Source organism: Stegostoma tigrinum, chromosome 8 (assembly GCF_030684315.1).
Source record: "Stegostoma tigrinum isolate sSteTig4 chromosome 8, sSteTig4.hap1, whole genome shotgun sequence".
In the NCBI taxonomy this organism is placed as follows: Eukaryota; Metazoa; Chordata; class Chondrichthyes; order Orectolobiformes; family Stegostomatidae; genus Stegostoma; species Stegostoma tigrinum.
Genome location: NC_081361.1, coordinates 52632346 through 52651093, shown reverse-complemented (window position 1 = coordinate 52651093; position 18748 = coordinate 52632346). Strand labels below are relative to the sequence as shown.

At 41.8% G+C, this 18748-nt stretch overlaps 1 protein-coding gene across 17 annotated transcripts in view; it reads right to left on the bottom strand.

Moving 5' to 3' along the window:
- The window catches only part of lrrc7 (leucine rich repeat containing 7), a 617590-nt gene that overhangs the window by 266225 nt on the left and 332617 nt on the right, over positions 1-18748 (bottom strand). For 15 of the 17 annotated variants that reach the window (XM_048539168.2, XM_048539169.2, XM_059647884.1 and 12 more), the window contains exons 3-5: positions 15800-16002; positions 5557-5674; positions 3115-3193 (exon numbers count right to left, since the gene is read on the bottom strand). In XM_048539168.2, the coding sequence (XP_048395125.1) occupies positions 3115-3193; positions 5557-5674; positions 15800-15988 (386 nt within the window). In that variant the 5' untranslated portion in view covers positions 15989-16002. Of the gene's footprint in view, positions 1-3114; positions 3194-5556; positions 5675-15799; positions 16003-18748 lie in introns of those variants that run through there. The other 2 variants (XM_048539182.2, XM_048539183.2) reach the window with 1 other exon arrangement.

The following is an 18748-nucleotide window of genomic DNA, read 5'->3' as shown; positions in this document are numbered from 1 at the left end:
GTCTGGCTGAGGCCTGGACAATAGGAATGGTGTTAGCCTGCAGTCATTTTGGGAAACTGCATGTTACAAGATGCCAGGCAGTGGGTAAAGAGACACGTCTGAGAACCAGCACGTAGGCTGGTAACAGAATCAGTGCGTCGATTTATGCTCTTGTCGCCAAATGGCTCAGGGGTCAAGCTATTGAATGGATTTGGGAAAAAAAATCTGAATTGAGCAATGGGCTAGAGAGAAGACAAGATTCTTTTGCACACAGGCACCAGATCCTGAAGAGCTCCTGATCCAATGGAGTGAATGAAAGAGGAGTGAGTGAAGCAGTGGGGAGTAATATGTGAAAAGGGATGCAAGTGAGGGGAGTAAAATATAGAAACTACAGTGAGTGAGAGGCTGTTGAGTGAGCAATGAGGAGGGGGAAGTGAGTGAGGGAAATGGGGGAGTCAGGGAGGAACAGGAAGAGATGGAGGGAAGTGAGGAAAGAGAGCCATAAAATATTAAGTCAGGGTTGCATCAAGATTTTGAAAGATTCTTGCCACAAGGCCAAATGAGTTTTCTAGCCATACCATAGCAAAACTAGCCTTACTAACTACCTCCATCAGCCCCATGATTTGGCTGCATTTGGTCACGAATAATGTCTTCCAACATGTCAGTCCAAGAGCAACTTGATACTCTGCATTTATCCCAAAATTCCCCAGCATCTCTTGCATCGACTGGTAAAGTCCACTGCGCATCTAGTAAAGCACTGTCAGTCCACAGCAGTCCTCTACAGTTCCTGACATTTAGTCCAAAAACAGCAAACAGGGGGAAATCAGCACTACACCATGTAAGCAGGTACCTGGAAGTCCTGCTGGAGATGGTGGTGCAGATAAGGGATTTACCCCAATGACCAGTAGTGGAGGCCAATGGACATGTCACTTGACCATGTCAGCCTGGTCCGAGTTTGTCACCTAGGTCAGTCATCTGGAGGAATGGCCAGCACTGTGGAAATGAGGTCAATTACCTTCTCCACTCTGTAATTCTCTCTGATAGTTCTGCTACTGCCCCCACTACACCATCAAGACTTATGCTCTACCCCTCTCATTATTACCTGCAACATCTTCCTCTACTCACTGTCACCCACCCCAACCCCCAACACCACTAAACCTGCATACGTTCCACTCACTCCCTGAGGAAATCAGCCCATATGCATCAATAGTAACGGCTGTGCCATCTACTTGCACCTCCTTTAATACCTGCCCCTCTCTGAAATAAAGCAGCCCTCAATCTATCAGAAAGACTCAAGTGGGAGGTTGGCTGTCTGATGTTCAGCTCTTCATTTGGAAACGATTACTCACTGCGTCCAAGCCCCTGAGCTGGTACTGTATCCTAGACTTACTTAGTGGGCCTCCTTTGGTTAGCCACCTCCTTGACTTGATTGAGATCTGCTGACAACAATGACAACCATGGCTGATGTCCATGAAACATGCCCTGAGAGATATTGGATTCCTGGTTTCCAACAAGCAGGTCATTTGGAGGAAGAGGTAATTTGAATTCGCCAAGTACCTGCTCTGATTTTTTTTAAAATCTAATTTTTTTTAATGTCTAGCTTATTTGGTAAGATAGGAAACTGAATACAAATAATGCGAGGCGTGCTGGTAACTAGGCATTTAACAAGCAATAATCCTTCAGTGGTAACACACTGCTTCCTGAACAGAAACTTGCCATGGTGCTTGGTAAATACATAAAAGATGCAATGAGTTGCTTCCAATCTCGAGATCAGCTTCTCCAGACTTCTTAGTAATTCTGCCATAAATCGTGTTGTGGCCCACATCGTTCAGACCTCTATAAGATCCCACACAGAGGGGGAAGAGAGATAGAGAGAATGGGGCAATAGTGAAGCAATGGGAGAAACAAAGTATGTAAGAGACCGTTTGTATCTATGTGAAATATTTTGTGTGTAGCAAGAGAGGGAGTAAGGGGTAGATGTGGTTGTGGGAGGGGGGTAGATGTGGTTGTGGGAGGGGGCTATAAGTGATGGGGGGTTGTGAATAGGTCTGTCATGCTGGTATGAGTGTGTTGGGGTATGCCTGTAACAACCAGAAACAAGGAACAGAGGGAGTGGGTTTGGGTGTGTACGTGCGTGGGGGCAAGAGTGTGAGAGTGAAAGCAAGAGTATGTGTGAACACTGAAACTGAATGTGCTAGACACACCCCGCCTTTTCCGTCTTCTTGCTGCTGCTTGCTGCACAAACCTATCCAGGGAGCAGAATAGGAGAGAACCTCAGATTGAACAGCTTCGGGCTTCTGATCCTGAACTCTGGTGAGGGCATCTTGGAATGTTTGCTACCAGAGGTAAAAACAAGTCAGTGTTATTAAAACCTAGTCTGTCTCCTCCAGCTCCTTCACTGAAAAGGCAAAATAAGGTTTCATTTGATAGCATGCTTTGCACTTTTAAATTCTAGACTTAAGTAATTATTCTTATTTAAACAACCAATTTGTTGCTTTGAGATTATTTGAAACCCTCATTTGGCAGGTTGGATAAGAGTGATTTAAAATAGATTGGTCAATACTTTTCAAAGTAAATTGGCTCATATTTGCCTACATTGACTTCTTTTTGTCCATTTTTCATTTAACTGATTAATCAGATTGCAATTTTGTGTTTCCATCTACACTGCTTACAACGTGATCCATCCTTGTGCCTTTGCCAAAGTTGGATAATAACTCTAAATCACATCATTTATTTGTCATTAATAAATGCAACGACTATCTGAGTCTCCAACACAGATTCCAATGAGTCCCTGTTAATCATTGCCTGTCAATTAGAGTACCTGTCTATTATCTATAGCATCTGTTTCCTGTTGTTCAGTCAATTTCCTATCCAGGTTAATATGTTGTCTTCACAGTTAAAGTGCTATTAAACAGGTCTGCTGTTTTATTGGACATTAACATAGTGTAGATCGTATTTAAAGATAAATACCTCATCATTTTCATTTAAAATTCTTAAAGCTATTCATGAATTTTCCACAGCCTCACATCAGTATAATTTTTTGTAGAAACCTCTGTAAGGTAGAGACATGAAGACAAATGTTCTGAGCACTGACAAAATAACATCACACAAGGAACTGATTCTTTACTAACTCACTTGGAAATGGGATTAACACTGGCTTCAATAACAGATAAGTATTTACAGCACTTAATATTTTCTGGGAAATCTTGAATACCTGCAAAAAACAAACAGAAGAAATATCAGAATCTGAAACACAATATTAGCTTAAAGATAGGTATAATTGTGTTTCAACTTAATTTTGTTTTTTTTTTTTCAATTTTTTTTCCCTCCAACACAAAACATAGATTTATTCGTACTTTTAGTCCTTCCATTAGGGATAACTGAGAAGGCCTCAAGGCAACATTTTCTATGTTACTTCTTATCATCCCTTCTCCCCCAGCAGCTTAATGATATGCAATGCTTTTCATGTCTGGATCTACTTAGTAGAATTGGCAAGTATGTCAACACAACTCAATACAATTCTGTTCATCTGATGCAGACACAGGTTCTAGCATAGGCTGAAGGTGAGTGATCAGCAGCAGTAACTCAAATCGAATTTCTCCCCAACTTTCCCTGGGAATTTGGCAAGTAACATTAAATTCCCTTACTGTGCCACAGCTAACCTGTTAATCTTAGTACAGACCAGGGGTCAAACCTAAGACCTTGTATTCTGCATAATTCAGGGTCAAAATAATGTGATACGCTAATTCGCTGATCCGTTGGGGTGTGAAATTATTTTGAGGTGGAGTCACTTTAAAGATGCTGCTTCCATTTAATTTAGCTGAACTAATGTTTGCCTATTATTATATCCTTGAGGATAAATTACAGTTTGAAAGGTCTCCAATATGTCACTTAGCGATTCACGGGCATTAAGGAGGACTGGCATTTTTGTAAGCACTTGATGCTGATCTGGGTATTCAAAAGTGTTTACAATAATGCAAGATTACAATAATGCAATATTGAAACTGTCTAGATGATAACTGTCTAGTCCAGTCTTCTCGAAAATAGGTTTCACCTCTGGAGTTGAATAGAATCTTCATGCTCAGTGACAGTGGTGTGCTGATGTACATTATCCAAATGACCAAAATGCTGAGTTCTCAATGGAAATCATAATGGGTCTTCAACAGATTCTGAGCCAAAGATAAAAATGGCACTTTCTTATTATAACATAGAATAAATAAATTGTTTTGATTTAATAAATCACATGTGCGGTGGTTAAATATAACCTTAAACAAGAAAATCAAAGAGATGTAGATCCTCGAAATCGGAAGGACAGAAATTGCTGGGAAAATCTGTAGGTTTGGCAGCATCTGTGGAGAGAAAGAAGTTAATATTTTGGGTCCAGTGACCCTCCTTCAGAACAGGTTCAGAACTATTCTGAAGGAGGGTCACTGAACCTGAAATGTTAACTCTGCTTTTTCTCCACAGATGCTGCCAGACCTGCAGGATTTTCCCAGTAATTTCTATTTTTGTTAAATATAACCTTAATTGGTAAAAGTAGAAACTCTGCAAACATTAGCATCTTTTGAGTGGTTATTCTTTGTTTTGGATTACTGAGTATTCACCATTGGCAGCCAAACTCGATTGTATCTCGACTCCCCAAGTAAACTATCCAACACTGGATCATGGCATTTTGATCATGACCAGAAAAGTTGATTTTCCCCTTTCAAATGAAGGGTTGTCATGACCAATTTTATCCCCATCACTGCCCTGGTTGAATGCATAGACTAAAGTTAAATCCTTCCTCATCTTGTGGTTTGAGGTTCCATTCATGGAAGTGTGTATTTATCTACAAATGCAACACAGAAGCATTTGAACAAATTTTTAATCCTAAAGATAATCTAATTTAGCACAAACAATACACCACTGCCAGTGTCTACTGGGTTTAGAATTGGACACAGTCTTAATACCTCTTGGCATTAAATAGGTTGTGTTGACAATTGGTAGATATTCTCATACTTAAAGAATGTCGACTGAGGTAAAGCACTTAGGGAGCCCCAAAAAAGGAACTCAATGCCTTAAGTGCAAGAAGAACAAGCTCAGAAATAAGAAATTGGATGAACGTAATAAATAGAAAAAGGCACAACGAACAAAGACAGACAGACAGACTGTTCCCATTATATTAGACAGGGATCTTAAAATTGATAATACTCTAATTATGGCACAATCCTAATGCTGTACATGATGCATCTGTCTAATGAGGCCATTTGGAGGGCTACTGCAAATAGATGTATTGGCCTCATTTACTTTTTACAAGAGTTCTGAAGATGCAATGATGGATTTGGATCTCCGATCAAAATACGATTGGCTCAATTCTGAATGTTTTTATAGTTGAGCACTTGAGATACTTCATTGCTTATAGTTTGACATTAAGATTGGTCAGTTTGGTAAAATAAAAGAGACTATCAGCAGATGAAAATTTAAAGAAAAAAGTGATCTACATCTCAAAACAGGAAATAACTGCAGTTAAGTAAGTGGAAAACTAAAAGCCATGTCAATTCAATGTAAAAAATAAGAGCAGGCATGTTTTATGCTTACCATTTTTGCTGATGTCTAGTTCTCTTAGGTTCACCAGGCTGGCAATGGTGGTGGGCAGATTAGAAAGATCATTGTCTGGAACACTTAGTTTACGGAGAGCTTGGCAGTTGAATAATTGCTGTAATATTGAGAATCAAATTAGAAGGCAAATGTTTCTCTTCCTCTGCTCTTTAAAGAAGCATTCCATCATCACAGGGCACTATGACATGGGAATCATCTTGATTGTAATTTTAAAATGAAACAATAGCATTATTCAGTGATATTGTTTTCCTTCTTTGTGTTGCATTCGTAATGAAGATTAATCAATCATGTGTCCTTTTCCTTATATTGTTTTAACTACAAAAATCAAGTCTGGGGAGCAGCTTGTTTGATGTTGCATGACCAGACATAATATTAGCTCAAGTCATTGTGTCATATCTTATTTAAACTGGAATGAGAAATCTTGTGAAAAATGAAGAATTAATGATGGGAGATATATACTATAAGCTTGCATTTATCATTTGATTGTATGTCTCAAAGTGAACACTCATAATACCTCTTTTGAAATAATGTAACTATGGCCATGTGATTTGCAAATGACACCAATTTGCACATTGATTACAAGGTCAGAATTTTAATGAACTGTCAATAATCAGTGTTCTATGATAGAAGTACTGTAGATGCTAGAGATCTGAAATAAAAGCAAAGTGCTGAATAAACTCAGCAGGTCTGGCCACATCTTGTGAGGTTGGTTCAGGAAGAGGTGTTGCCTAAGACACACAGCCCTTAACAAGATCCAAAGACATGTTTGAATGCATAATACCTTCAATCATCTGACCTCATCCTTTCACAACTTAGAACAGACTACTTCCTAATTATAACATTTACCTCAGTCACTTCTGCTGGTGTCCCATTTTGGCTAATTATCACCCTTTCATTATTCATTTGTAGAATGTGGGGGGCATCATTGGCTGGTCAGCACTTATTGCCCATCCCTAGTTGCCCTTAAGGAGATGGTGGTGACCTGCCTTCTTGAACCACTGCATTCCACTTGCTGTGGGTTGATCGACAATGCCACTGAGGAGCGAATTCCAGGATTTTGACCCAGCAACAGTGAAGGAACGGCAATATATTTCCAAGTCAGGGTCTTGAGTGGCTTGGAGGGGAACTTGAAGCTGTGGTGTTCCTATCTATCTGCTGCTCTAGTCCTACTACATGGAAATTGTGGGTTTGGAAGATGCTGTCTGAGGATCTTTGGTAAATTTCTGCAGTGCATCTTGCAGATAGTACACACTGCTGCTACTGAGAGTCAGTGTTGGATTGAGTGGATGCTTGCGAATGTACTACCAATCAAGCGGGCTGCTTTGTCCTAAATGGTATCAAACTTCTTGAGTGTTGTTGGGGCTGAACTCATGTAAGAAAGTGGGGAGTATTTGATCACATTCCTGACTTGTGCCTTGTAGATGGTGGACAGGCTTTGGGGAGTCGGGAGGTGAGTCACTCGGTGCAGTATTCCCAGCTTCTGGCCTGCTCTTGTAGCCACTGTGTTAATGTGGTGGGTCCAGTTGAGTTTTTGGTCAATGATAACTTTCAGGATGTTGATAGTGGGGGATTCAGTGATGGTAACACCATTGAAATTTGCGGAGCGGTGGTTAGATTGTCTCTTATTGGTGAGGAACATAGCCTAGCGTTTATGTGGCGTGAATTTTACTTGCCACTTGTCAGCCCAAGCCTGGATATTGTCCAGATCTTGTTACATTTTAACACAGAGTGCTTTAGTATTTGAGGAGTCACGGGTGGTGCTGAATATTGTGTAACCATCAGCAAACATCCCCACTTCTGACCTTATGATGGAGGAAGGTCATTGATGAAACAGCTGAAGATGGTTGGACATAGGACACTACCCTGAGGAACTGCAGAGATGTCCTAGAGTTGGGATGACTGATCTCCAAAGACCATAATCATCTTCCTATGTGTCAGGTATGACTCGAACCACAGAAAGTTTGCCTCAATATCCACTGATTTCAGTTTTGCTAGGGCTCCTGGGTGCCATACTCAGTTGAATGTAACCTCAATATCAAGGGCTGTCACTATCATCTCACCTCTGGAACTCTGCTCTTTTGTCCATGTTTGAACCAAGGCTGTAATGAGCTCAGAAGCCGAGAGGCCCTGGCTGAACCCAAACTAGGCATCACTCAGCAGGTTATTGCTGAGCAGGTGCTGCTTGATAGCACAGTTGATGACATCTTCCATCACTTTATTGATGATCGAGAATAGACTGATGGAGCAGTAATTGGTCTGATTGGATTTATCCTGCTTTTTGCATACAGGACATACTTGAGCAATTTGCCACCTTGTCAGGAAGATATCAGTGTTGTAACTGTACTGGAACAGCTTGGCTAGGGGAGTAGCAGGTTCTGGTTCACAAATCTTCAGTACTGTTGCCGGAATGTTGTCAGGGCCGGTAGCACGTGCAGAATCCAGCATCTTCAAATGTTTCTCGATAACATGTAGAGTGAATCAAATTGGGTGAAGACTGGAATCTGTAAAGCTGGGGACCATTGGAGGAGACGGAGATGGATCAGCACTTCCAGCTGAAGATTGCTGTGAATGCTTCAGTCTTATCTGTTTCATTGATGTGCTGGGCTCTTCCATCATAGAGGATGGTGATATTTGTAGAGCCAGCTCCTCCAGTGAGAAGTTTAATCATCCACCACCATTCATGACTACATGTGGCAGGGCTGGAGAGCTTAGATCTGGTTGTGGGATCACTTAGGTCAGTCTATGATTTGCTGCTTTTGCTGTCTGGCATGCATTTAGTCCTGTTTGGTGGCTTCACCAGGTAGAAACCTCATCTTCAGGTATGCCTGGTGCTACTCCTGGCATATCCTTCTGTAATCTCCGTTGATCCCCTGACTTGATGGTAATGGTTGAGGGGGGGATATGCTGGGCCGTGAAATTACAGATCAAGCTGGAGAACAATTCTGCTGCTGTTGATGGCCAACAGCACCTCGTGGATACCCTGTCTTAAGTTGCTAGATTTCTTCAAAGTCTGCCCCAGTTAGCACGGCGATTGTGCCACACAACATGATGGAGATTATTCTCAATGCGAAGGCAGGGCTTCATCTCCACAAGGACTGTGCAATGGTCACTCTTACTGATACTGTCAGGGACAGATGCATCTGCAGCCAGCAGATTAGTAAGGATGTGGTCAAGTACGTTTTTCCTTCTTGCTGGTTCCCTCACCACCTGCCACAGACCCAGTCTAGCAGCTTTGTCCATTAGGATCCGACCAGCTTGATCTGTAGTACTGCTGCCGAGCAACTCTTGGTGGTGAACATTGAAATCCCCCACCTAGAGAACATTTTTTGCCCTTCCTCAGCATTTCCTCTGTGGTTTTCAATATGGAAGAATACCGATTCATTGGCTGAGGGAGGACAGTATGTAGTAATCATCAGCAGGAAGTTTCCTTGCCCATTTTTAACCTGAAGCCATGAGACTTCGTGGGGTCCAGAATCAATGTTGAGGACTGCCAGAGCAACACCCTCCCAACTGTATACCACTGTGCTGCCTCCCTCTGCTGGTGGGTCAGGACATATCCATGGATGGTGATGGTGGTGTCTAGGACATCGTCTGTAAGGTATGACTCGGTGAGTATGACTCTGTCAGGCTGTTGCTTGACTAGTCTGGGAGACAGCTCTCCCAGTTTTGGTATTGTTTCATTGATGTGCTGGGCTCTTCCATCATAGAGGATGGGGATATTTGTGAAGCCACCTCCTCCAGTGAGCTGTTTAATCATCCACCACCATTCACGACTACATGTGGCAGGGCTGGAGAGCTTAGATCTGGCTGTGGGATCACTTACCTCAGTCTATAGCTTGCTGCTTTTGCTGTTTGGAATGCATTTAGTCCTGTTTGGCGTGAGAGAGGAGATGTTAGAGAGGAGGGCCCTGTAGGGTTAGCAGGACAGTTTCTGATGTTGACTTTTCCGGTGCATAGGTTGATGCCAGATAATCCATCCACTTCTATTTCTTTTGAGAATTTGAAGCGATTAGTACAACTGAGTAGCTTGCTAGGCCATTTCAGAGGACAATTGAGAGTCAACCACACTGGTGTAACATGGTAGGCTACCATCTTCAGTAGTCCCAGCAGCATTACAGCTCAGCAACAGACACTGGTTGAACTGCAGGAAAGCCAATTAAGTGGGCTTATTGGATTCTGGAGTGAGGTGCTTCAGCAATGGGCTTTACACTATAGGCGGGTAAAAAGGAAGTACTAACTTCTCACAAAATGCCCCCACTAATAAACTTTTAGAAAGCTCAACCAGTCTTCAGTTATTTATGTAGATTTGGTGACGGAATGCTGATTTGGAACTTGCCCACTATCCACACGATTGGGTGAACTCGCTGTCTCCAAACTATTTTACATGCCACGCTCAAAAAACATTGCTGGGGGCACGTAATGTCCAACTACACAATTTCGCACCAGATAAAAGCTGTGGAGAGAAATTAACATTGAGGCCTTTTATCTTACTTATTCATGGAATGTGTGTGTTACTACCTAGGCCAGCTGTCCAGAGGGCAGTTAAGTGTCAATTGCATTGCTGTGGATATGGAGTCACATGTAGGCTAAACCAAATGATGAGATAGTAGGAACTGCCGATGCTGGAGAATCGAGATAACAAGGTGTGCAGCTGGATGGCCACAGCAGACCAAGCAGCATCAGAGGAGCAGGAAAGCTGATGTTTCGGGTCTGGACCCTTATTCTGAAATGGGAGAGGGGAAAGGGACTCTGAAATAAATAGGGAGGGGGGGGGGGAGGCGATGTTGGAAGGTGGACAAAGGAGCAGATAGGTGGAGAGAAGACAGACAGGTCAAGGAGGTGGGGATGAGTAAAGGTGAGTGTAGGTGGGGAGTTGGGATGGGGGTTGGTCAGTCAAGGGAAAACAAACAGGTCAAGGAGGTAGGGATGAGCTGGGCTGGTTTTGGGATGAGGTTGGGGGTGGGGAGATTTTGAAGGTTGTGAAGCCCACATCGAGATCATTGGACTGCAGGGTTCCCAAGCAAAATATGAGGTGCTATTCCTGCAACCTTCGGGTGGCATTGTTGTGGCAATGCAGGAGGCCCAGGATGGACATGTCGTTCAAGGAGTGGGAGAGGGAGTTGAAGTGATTCATAACTGGGAGGTGCAGTCGTTTGTCACGAACTGAGCGTAGATATTCCACAAAGCAGTCTCCGAGCCTCTGTTTGGTTTCCCCAATATAGAGGAGGCTACATCGAGAACTGCAGACACAATATACCACTTTAGCAGAAGTGCAAGTGAACATCTGTTTAATGTGGAAGGTTTTCTTGGTGCCTGGGATGGGGGTGAGAGTGGGGAAGGGGCAGGTGTAGCACTTCCTGCGGTTTCAGGAAAAAGTGCCAGGGGTAGTGGGGCTAGTGGGAGGGTGGAACAGATGAGGGAGTCATGGAAAGAGCGGTCCCTCCAAGAGGCAGATCAGGGTAGGGAGGGAAAAATGTCCTTGGTAGTACAGTCAGATTGCAGGTAGCGGAAGTAGCAGAGAATGATGCGTTGAATCTGGAGGTTGGTGGGGTGGGACACGAGGTCAAAGAAGATTCTGTCTTTATTGTTATTGCGGAAGGGGGTGTGAGGGATGAGTTGCAGGAAACACGAGCGATGCGGTCGAGGGCGTTTTCGACCACTGCGGAGGGGAAATTGTGGTCCTTGAAAAACGAGGATGTCCGGGATGTCCAGGAGTGGAATGCCTCTTCTCGGGAGCAGATGTGGTGGAAGTGAAGGAATTGGGAATAGGGGATGGCATTCTCGCAGGAAGGTGGGTGACAGGAGGTGTGTTCTAGGTAGTCGTGGGAGTCAGTAGGCTTGAAATAGATATCGGTTTCCAGGTGGTTGCCAGAGATGGAAACAGAGAGGTCCAGGAAAAAGAGGGAGGTATCACAGATGGTCCAGGTGAGCTTAAGGTTGGGGTGGAACGTGTTGGTGAAGTGGCTGAACTGTTTGAGCTCCTCATGGGAGCACGAGGCGGTGAAGATACAATCATCAATATAATGGAGGAAGAGGTGGAGGACAGGGCCAGTATAGCTGTGGAACAGGGACTGTTCCACATATCATACAAAGAATCAGGCATAGCTTGGGTCCCTGTGGGTACCCATGGCCACCCCCTTTGTCTGTCGGAAGTGGGAGGAATTGAAAGAGAAGTTGTTGAGGGTGAGGACTGAGTTCAGCTAAGCAGATAGGGGTGTCAGTGGAGGGGGACTGGTCGACCTGCGAGACAGGAAGAAGTGGACGGCCTTTCGGCCATCTGCTTGGGGAATGCAGGTGTATAGGGACTGGACATCCATGGTAAAGATGAGATGTTGAGAACCAGGTAATCGGAAGTTTTGGAGGAGGTGGAAGGCATGGGTGGTATCACGGATGTAGGTAGGGAGTTCCTGGACCAGAGGGGTGGGGGGAGGGAGAAAGTGGAGTCAAGATAAGTGGTCATAAGTTCAGTGTGGCAGGAGCAGGCAGACACAATGGGTCAACCAGGGCAGTTGGGTTTGTGGATTTTGGGCAAGAATGATAGCAATTTCCTTCCCTAACAGACATTGGTGAACCAGATATTTTTCTTTTAAACACAATGTACATTGGTTCTATAGTCACCATTAAATTCTTAATTCAAAATGTTTTTCTTTGAAATTAAATTCCCCCACCTGCTACGGAGGGATTCAAATGCATGTCCCCAGAACTATAGTCTACATTTTCGGGCTTCAGCAAACACTCCCCAGTCCCAGCCTACATTTACACAGACAGCTACAAGAAATACACTTAGTCTTGAATATAATCTGTGATAGAGGATCGATATATCACCAATAGAGGTAGTCATTGTTAAGGATTGAGGGAGAAAGGCAACCCATTTATTGGACTTGGAGACATCACAGCATCTAAATTTGGTTGGCCTTAGCAACAAAAATTCTGTCTTAAAGGATTGCATGTATTGGCCTTGCAACTTTCCTATGACGAACATGCTGAACTTTCTGGAGGTAGACTGGAAGACAAGAGGGCTGATAAAGTTCTGGCAGAAGACAATGAGAGAGAAGCCTCATGTTCCCACTGCCATGGAATATTAGCAAAAACAGTTGCAGTAGCAACTCAGCCATCCATCAACCAAAAAGGGGAAGACAATTAAGGTGCATTTAATAGCCATTTTACAAGCCCACTGGATTCTACAGTCCTCAGAACAGTCCCCAAAAAGGAAACTTTACAGGAGCTTTCCTTGACAGTTGGGGTGGGGTGTGTGGCAGTCCTATTCCAAGGTTTCATGGTCTAAGGAGGGGTGTCCAGTGGCCATAGAGCGAAGGATTCACTGAGGAAGGGTCACCAGACCCGAAACATTAACTCTGTATTCCCCTCCACAGATCTGCCAGGCCTGCTGAGCTTTTCCAACAACTTTGTTTTCGTTCGTGAAGGATTCACTACTCTGATCACCAGGGCCTGCCTGCCCGAGTCTGATGCACATCTGCTTTTCTTATGCCATCCCGTCAAGGGGCCTAAAGGCACTTTGTCTTTCTCCCTCAATCCTTAACAATGACTACCTCTATCAGTGATATACCGATCCTCTAATAGGGCTAGAAATTCAGAGCAGCAGCCTCTTAATTGAATAATTATTAAATAATAGTTCATAATTAAAATTAAAATTCCCTCCATGGCCCTGCTAAGTCCAACATGAGCTTGGGGTCTATACTTGATCGCATCTGGAATGGTGTTTGAATAAAAAATGAATTCATTTGGAAACAAATCTGATTATGTACGTGTGCAGGAATAATATAAATGAATTCATGGAAAGTGTATGGACAGTAGGTCATTCCAGTAATTAGCTAGGAAATGCACTTTTGAAATTGACCAAATTGCCTCTTCATTTTTTTTCGATGAAATAAAAATTGACTTCTCCCTTGTACTACTTCTAAAACCTATGAGGAATCTCTTGTGTCAGGGTGTTTGGGAACATCCAGGCATAGAGTTGCAGTGTCATTGTAAAGTGTCAGCATGATCTCAATTTAAATTTACCTGATTTTGCAACACAAATCATCACCACATTGGATTTAGTTATCACTGTCTCACTGTGTTTCATCTTGACAATTGGCAAATCAAGTGACACCCCTAGGTACGCTTTAACATTTCTCTTGGCAAGATCTATTCTCTTCCTCATGTGACTAAACATTTATATTATTTTTACTCTGCATTGAATTTCTTCTGTTTTCCTGTCTTGGATTCCATTTGTCAATGTGTAGCTCAGTTTTAGCAATGCTAGGCCCTGATATGGGTTGGGGCTATGTCACTATCATGGCTAGACAATGTTAATGTTAATAAGTTGGAAGGTGAACTGTTAGGAGAAGGCAGAAACACTTCAGTGTGATTTGGACAAGTGAACAAATGCATGTCATATACAGTATAATGTGAGGTTGTCCACATAGCAACAAAAACTGGAAGTCAGGTCATTATCTGAATGAAAACCAAAAGAACTGCAGATACTGTAAATAAGGAAGAAAAACAAACTGGACCCGAAACATTAACTCTGATTTTTCTCCACAGACGCTGCCAAACCTACTGAGCTTTCTCAACAACTTCTATTTTTATTATTGAATGATATTATGAGAGAAGGGAATGTGCAATAAGACCTCGATACCCTTGTAGACCGATCATTTAAGGGAAACATGCAAGTGCAGCAGGTGGGAAAGATAACAAATGGTAATGCTGTCCTTCCAAGCAAGAAAATCTGAGAACTGAAGCAGGGATGTTTTGCTGCACTTATATAGGTTCATAGTGAGTGGAATAGTGTGTAAACCTTTGATGTCCTTATCTGAGGAAGTATGTTTACTAAGCGCAGAAAAGGTTTACCAGACTGATTGGTGGGATGGTTGGACTGATGTATGGTTGAATCAATGAGGATTACATATGCTGGAGTTCAGACAAATGAGGAGGGATCTCACAGAAACCTATACAATTCTAATGAGAGAGGCAAGGTTGACGCATTTAGGGTGTTCCCAAAGGTGGGGGAGTCCAACCAGGGGTCGGTGTAAGGATATTGGGTAGAACATTTACGGCTGAGATGAGGATAAATTTTTTCACCTAGCGAGTGGTGACCCTGTGAAATTCATGACCACAAAGCAGCAGAGGCCAAAAATTTCAAGAAAAATTTGAATATAACATTTAAGGGTTAAAGAATCAAAAGAAATAGGGAAATAGCAGGAACAGGCTATCTGGCTAGATGATCAGCCTTGATCATAAGGAATGGTGGAACAGGTTTAAAGGGCAGAATGGTTGATTCCTGCACCTATTTTTTATGTTGGTATATTTGAGGCATATCATAGCCACAGTTGCACATATTGTACATTTCAAGTGCTTTAGTTTTGTTCAGTGCTGGGCAGAGAGGAATCTGAAAGCAAAATCAATTCCTTTTAATGCTAAACTTCTTACCATCAGTAGGTGAAAAAGGAGAAATCAATGAAATGTTACAAATATATACCTTCTAACTTTCAAACACATACCAATGTAAAAAGCCAATTAAATGTTCAATTGAAATGATTTACTTAAGAAGCGACGCTTAAAGGGGCATCTTCATGAAAATAATCTTACACAAAATTCTTAAAATATAATTCCCAGGGCTGATGATGAACTATTTCCCGACTTCATGCCCACTAGTTGCAGAAGACTTCAAGTATCCCAGTGAATGCCCTGGGCTCTTTGCCCAAGGAAACATGGACGTGAACATAACCGTAGAAGAGAGGCAGTCCTTTAGTAAGAAGACCGCCTCAATGGCGCACTGCCTGAATCTGTTTAATATCTACCTTGGCTAGTTCGGAGGAGACCCATAAGTAAGTTTCCTGTATTCCTTTGTACTTCTTTTGGCTAACTGAGAAACAAATTAACAATTTGAAAGGCCTTTAAAAGGGTATTTTAAAAGAAAAAAACCCTAAACTTTGAAGGTAAAGTTACAACTAAAATACCAGCACCTGCATTACCCTCTAGTAACAGATAAACACTTGGACACTGGATTAGATTATTCATAGTATTTTCATAAATGACCCTTCAAAATCTGCAGAAACAGGAATCAGCCATACCATAAATACAATCAATTCAGATCCACCAGATGAGAGGTCAATCTTTAATTCATTGCAAAATCCCATTGTCTTATGTATTACCTTAAAAGGAAACTTTAATTGTGAAACCTCAGCTATGAAAACATAGTAGGTTTGTGTCTTCCTACCTTGGGGAGCTCCTCTATTTGATTAGCATCTAAGTAGAGCTCTTCCAAAGATCGTTCAAAATTGAAAATCTCCTTTGGTACATGTTGAAGGCTGCAGTGGGAATAATCCAAAACTGAGATGACCTCTTCTTCACCCCGGAAACATCGGCAGGGCACCAGGCGGCCAATAAGTTTTCTCTTTGTTGTCATCTCCAGACACTGCACTGCAATGACACAAAAATAGACACTACTGAATGGATTAAAGAATGAGTACTGTTAAAATATTAACACATTTCTGACACAAAGTTTAAATGCTAGTACTAAGACCCTTCCCTCCAGTATTTTCCACCCTTTCTTGCAAGTAGTGGAAAGTCTAGGAGGCGATTGTCATGTTATTACCTTCATCTGGTGCTGTTCTAATAGAACATTATTCGTATGATGATAAAGAATGATTGGTGGCACGCTACGCAATCACTGCCATACCATTTCCTAACCTTGGCTAATGTATGGACTAATGAAGAGGAAAAGTTTGAAAGCTCGTGATTGTATATAGTCAAAGCTTTGAATCCAATATAATACATATGTAATCTTGATATTTAACTTTTCTTTAGACTAGAAATATATATTGTTGTAAATAAACATTAGCTGGGTAATGTGGTTCCACATTATTACTAATCTTTGTGAGAACAAATGTTTCCTAACATCAATTCTAGCTCTAATTTTAAAGTTGCAGGCCTGGATTTCCCAAAAAGAAGGCAATATTTTATTCTAATTTCTCACCACTGCCTATGACAATTGAAAATTGTGTACAAATAAGGTAAGATTACCTAATAATGATACAATCCATAGGAATCGGATGTTTACCAACTAGTAACAAGATTCTTATCTAAACATTGAAAACTTAAGAGGAAAACTGGGCTTTATTTTTCTTGATGTTGAGAATCAGATATTTTGCATTCTCACTGAATTTTCCAAAATTTCTCACTATCGCCCATGTCACTCAATTTCTCAGGATACTCCACCTACTGAGTACTAAGTTATTTTTGAGATTAAATTAGGTTGGAGGAGATTAAGAACAGATTAAGTTATCATAGTATGATCACTGTTACATAGAAGTCCATTTACTCTGAAGGTATTAATTATTCCCACCATATTACACAACATCATGTCTAATTTGGCCTGCTACCTGTTCAGTTCAAGAATATGTTCTAATTAACCAGCTCAAAAACCATCTTTGAACTCCTTCGCAAAGTTACAATTACCAGTCTTCTTTTCATTTGATTGGTAGATCAAAGTCACACATGATTATTTCTGCTCCCTTATCTCAAATACCCTTGTTTTTTCTTGTATACTTCATGACAGCTATTGTTCAAGGGCCTGCAGACAATCCCTTGCAGTGGCTTCTTTCCTCTATTAATCTTTAACTCCACCCAAATCAATTCTTCATTCTGATCTCCTGAATCAAGGTCATCCATATCGACTCTTCCATCTTTACCGAGCTTCTTATTCCTCAAATGCAATATACCACTTTATATTCAGAACCCAAGAATTGTCATCATGCAGCCATACCCCATATCTATTCTCTTCATGCGTACTTTGACTTCACTTACTTTATGAACATGACACTCATTCAGGCGCAGAACCTTTTGGTTTTTTGTTATCCTTGTAGCAACTAATCTTGACTGGTTGTATAGTGTTAGGTTTTATCTCTGTCCTTTCCTGCCAGTCTCCAACCCTCATTTTATATAATATTATTTAGTTCTCCAGCCTCAGTTCACTTAATTTATTATATTTTACTCAGCTTGATTGTTCACACTCTCTTGTTTAGTTTAGAGCTCTATCTACTTCCTCAGTTATGCAGCTTGCAAGAATACAACTCCTAGCATAGTTCAGGTGCAAGCCATCCCAATGATACACATCCTGTTTCTTCAATATTGATACCAGAGTCACTGAACTAGAATCCACTTTTCCCACATCAGTCTGTAAGTCACTCTTTCACTTTTTAATCTTATTAATCCTGTGCCAATTTGTATGTGGCCCATGTAGTAATTCAGGAGATTATTACCATTTGAGATTTTGCTTTTCAATTTAGTACCCAATTTCTTCTACACCTCTTTTCTACTTTTACAAACGTTGTCGGTGCTGATATGGACCACAGCCACTGGATCCTTCCCTTCCCACTGCATGTTCCTCTCCAGCTCAGAAAGAATACCCTGAACTCTTGCATAGGGGCAGAAATAAAATGTTGTGGATCCATACTTTTTGATGCAGAGAACAGTATCAGAAACCTTTAATATATCATTCCCTATTATCACGACATTCCTCTTGCCCCTAAGCCACACCTCTAAAACAGATTCCTGTACCATTGTGCAATGGTGAGTGAGCTGATTTAACCTGCAACCCTTACTTTCATCCAAAAAAGCTGAATAAACCTCACACCCATTGGAGAATTTGCGAAAGTTGAAACTCCTGGACCCCTGTCCTCTTGGACCCCTTACAAGTCCTGAATGCAGTCACATCTTCTTGTCCTCAGCCACTGACTAAGCTAGAGGCTTCTGACTACCTCTTGGGGAAAAAAAAAGTCCGGATAACTTTACCTTCACTGATGTGATGCAGTGTCTACAGTTTGGTCACTAATTCAATAATTTGGAGCCAAAGTTCCTGCTGTCTCAAGCACATTTTTTTTATTGAAAAACTATACTTTATTCATTAAAGGAAGTCTTTATGTACATACACAGTTAATGTAGCCTTTCTGATCCATATTGTCATTACTTGCAGAGAATAAAATAAACAAGGGCATTCGTCTTTCTCTATATTTACAATTAGCCTCTTGGCATTTAGCTGAGGCATCAGCAGGGTCCAGTTACTAAATGGTCTCCCCATTTTGCTTTGGCAGAAGGACCTTACATCGTAGTCTTTCCCCACTGTGCCTTGGTGGCAGTTGCCCCTTCACTTTATTGCGTCCCTCAG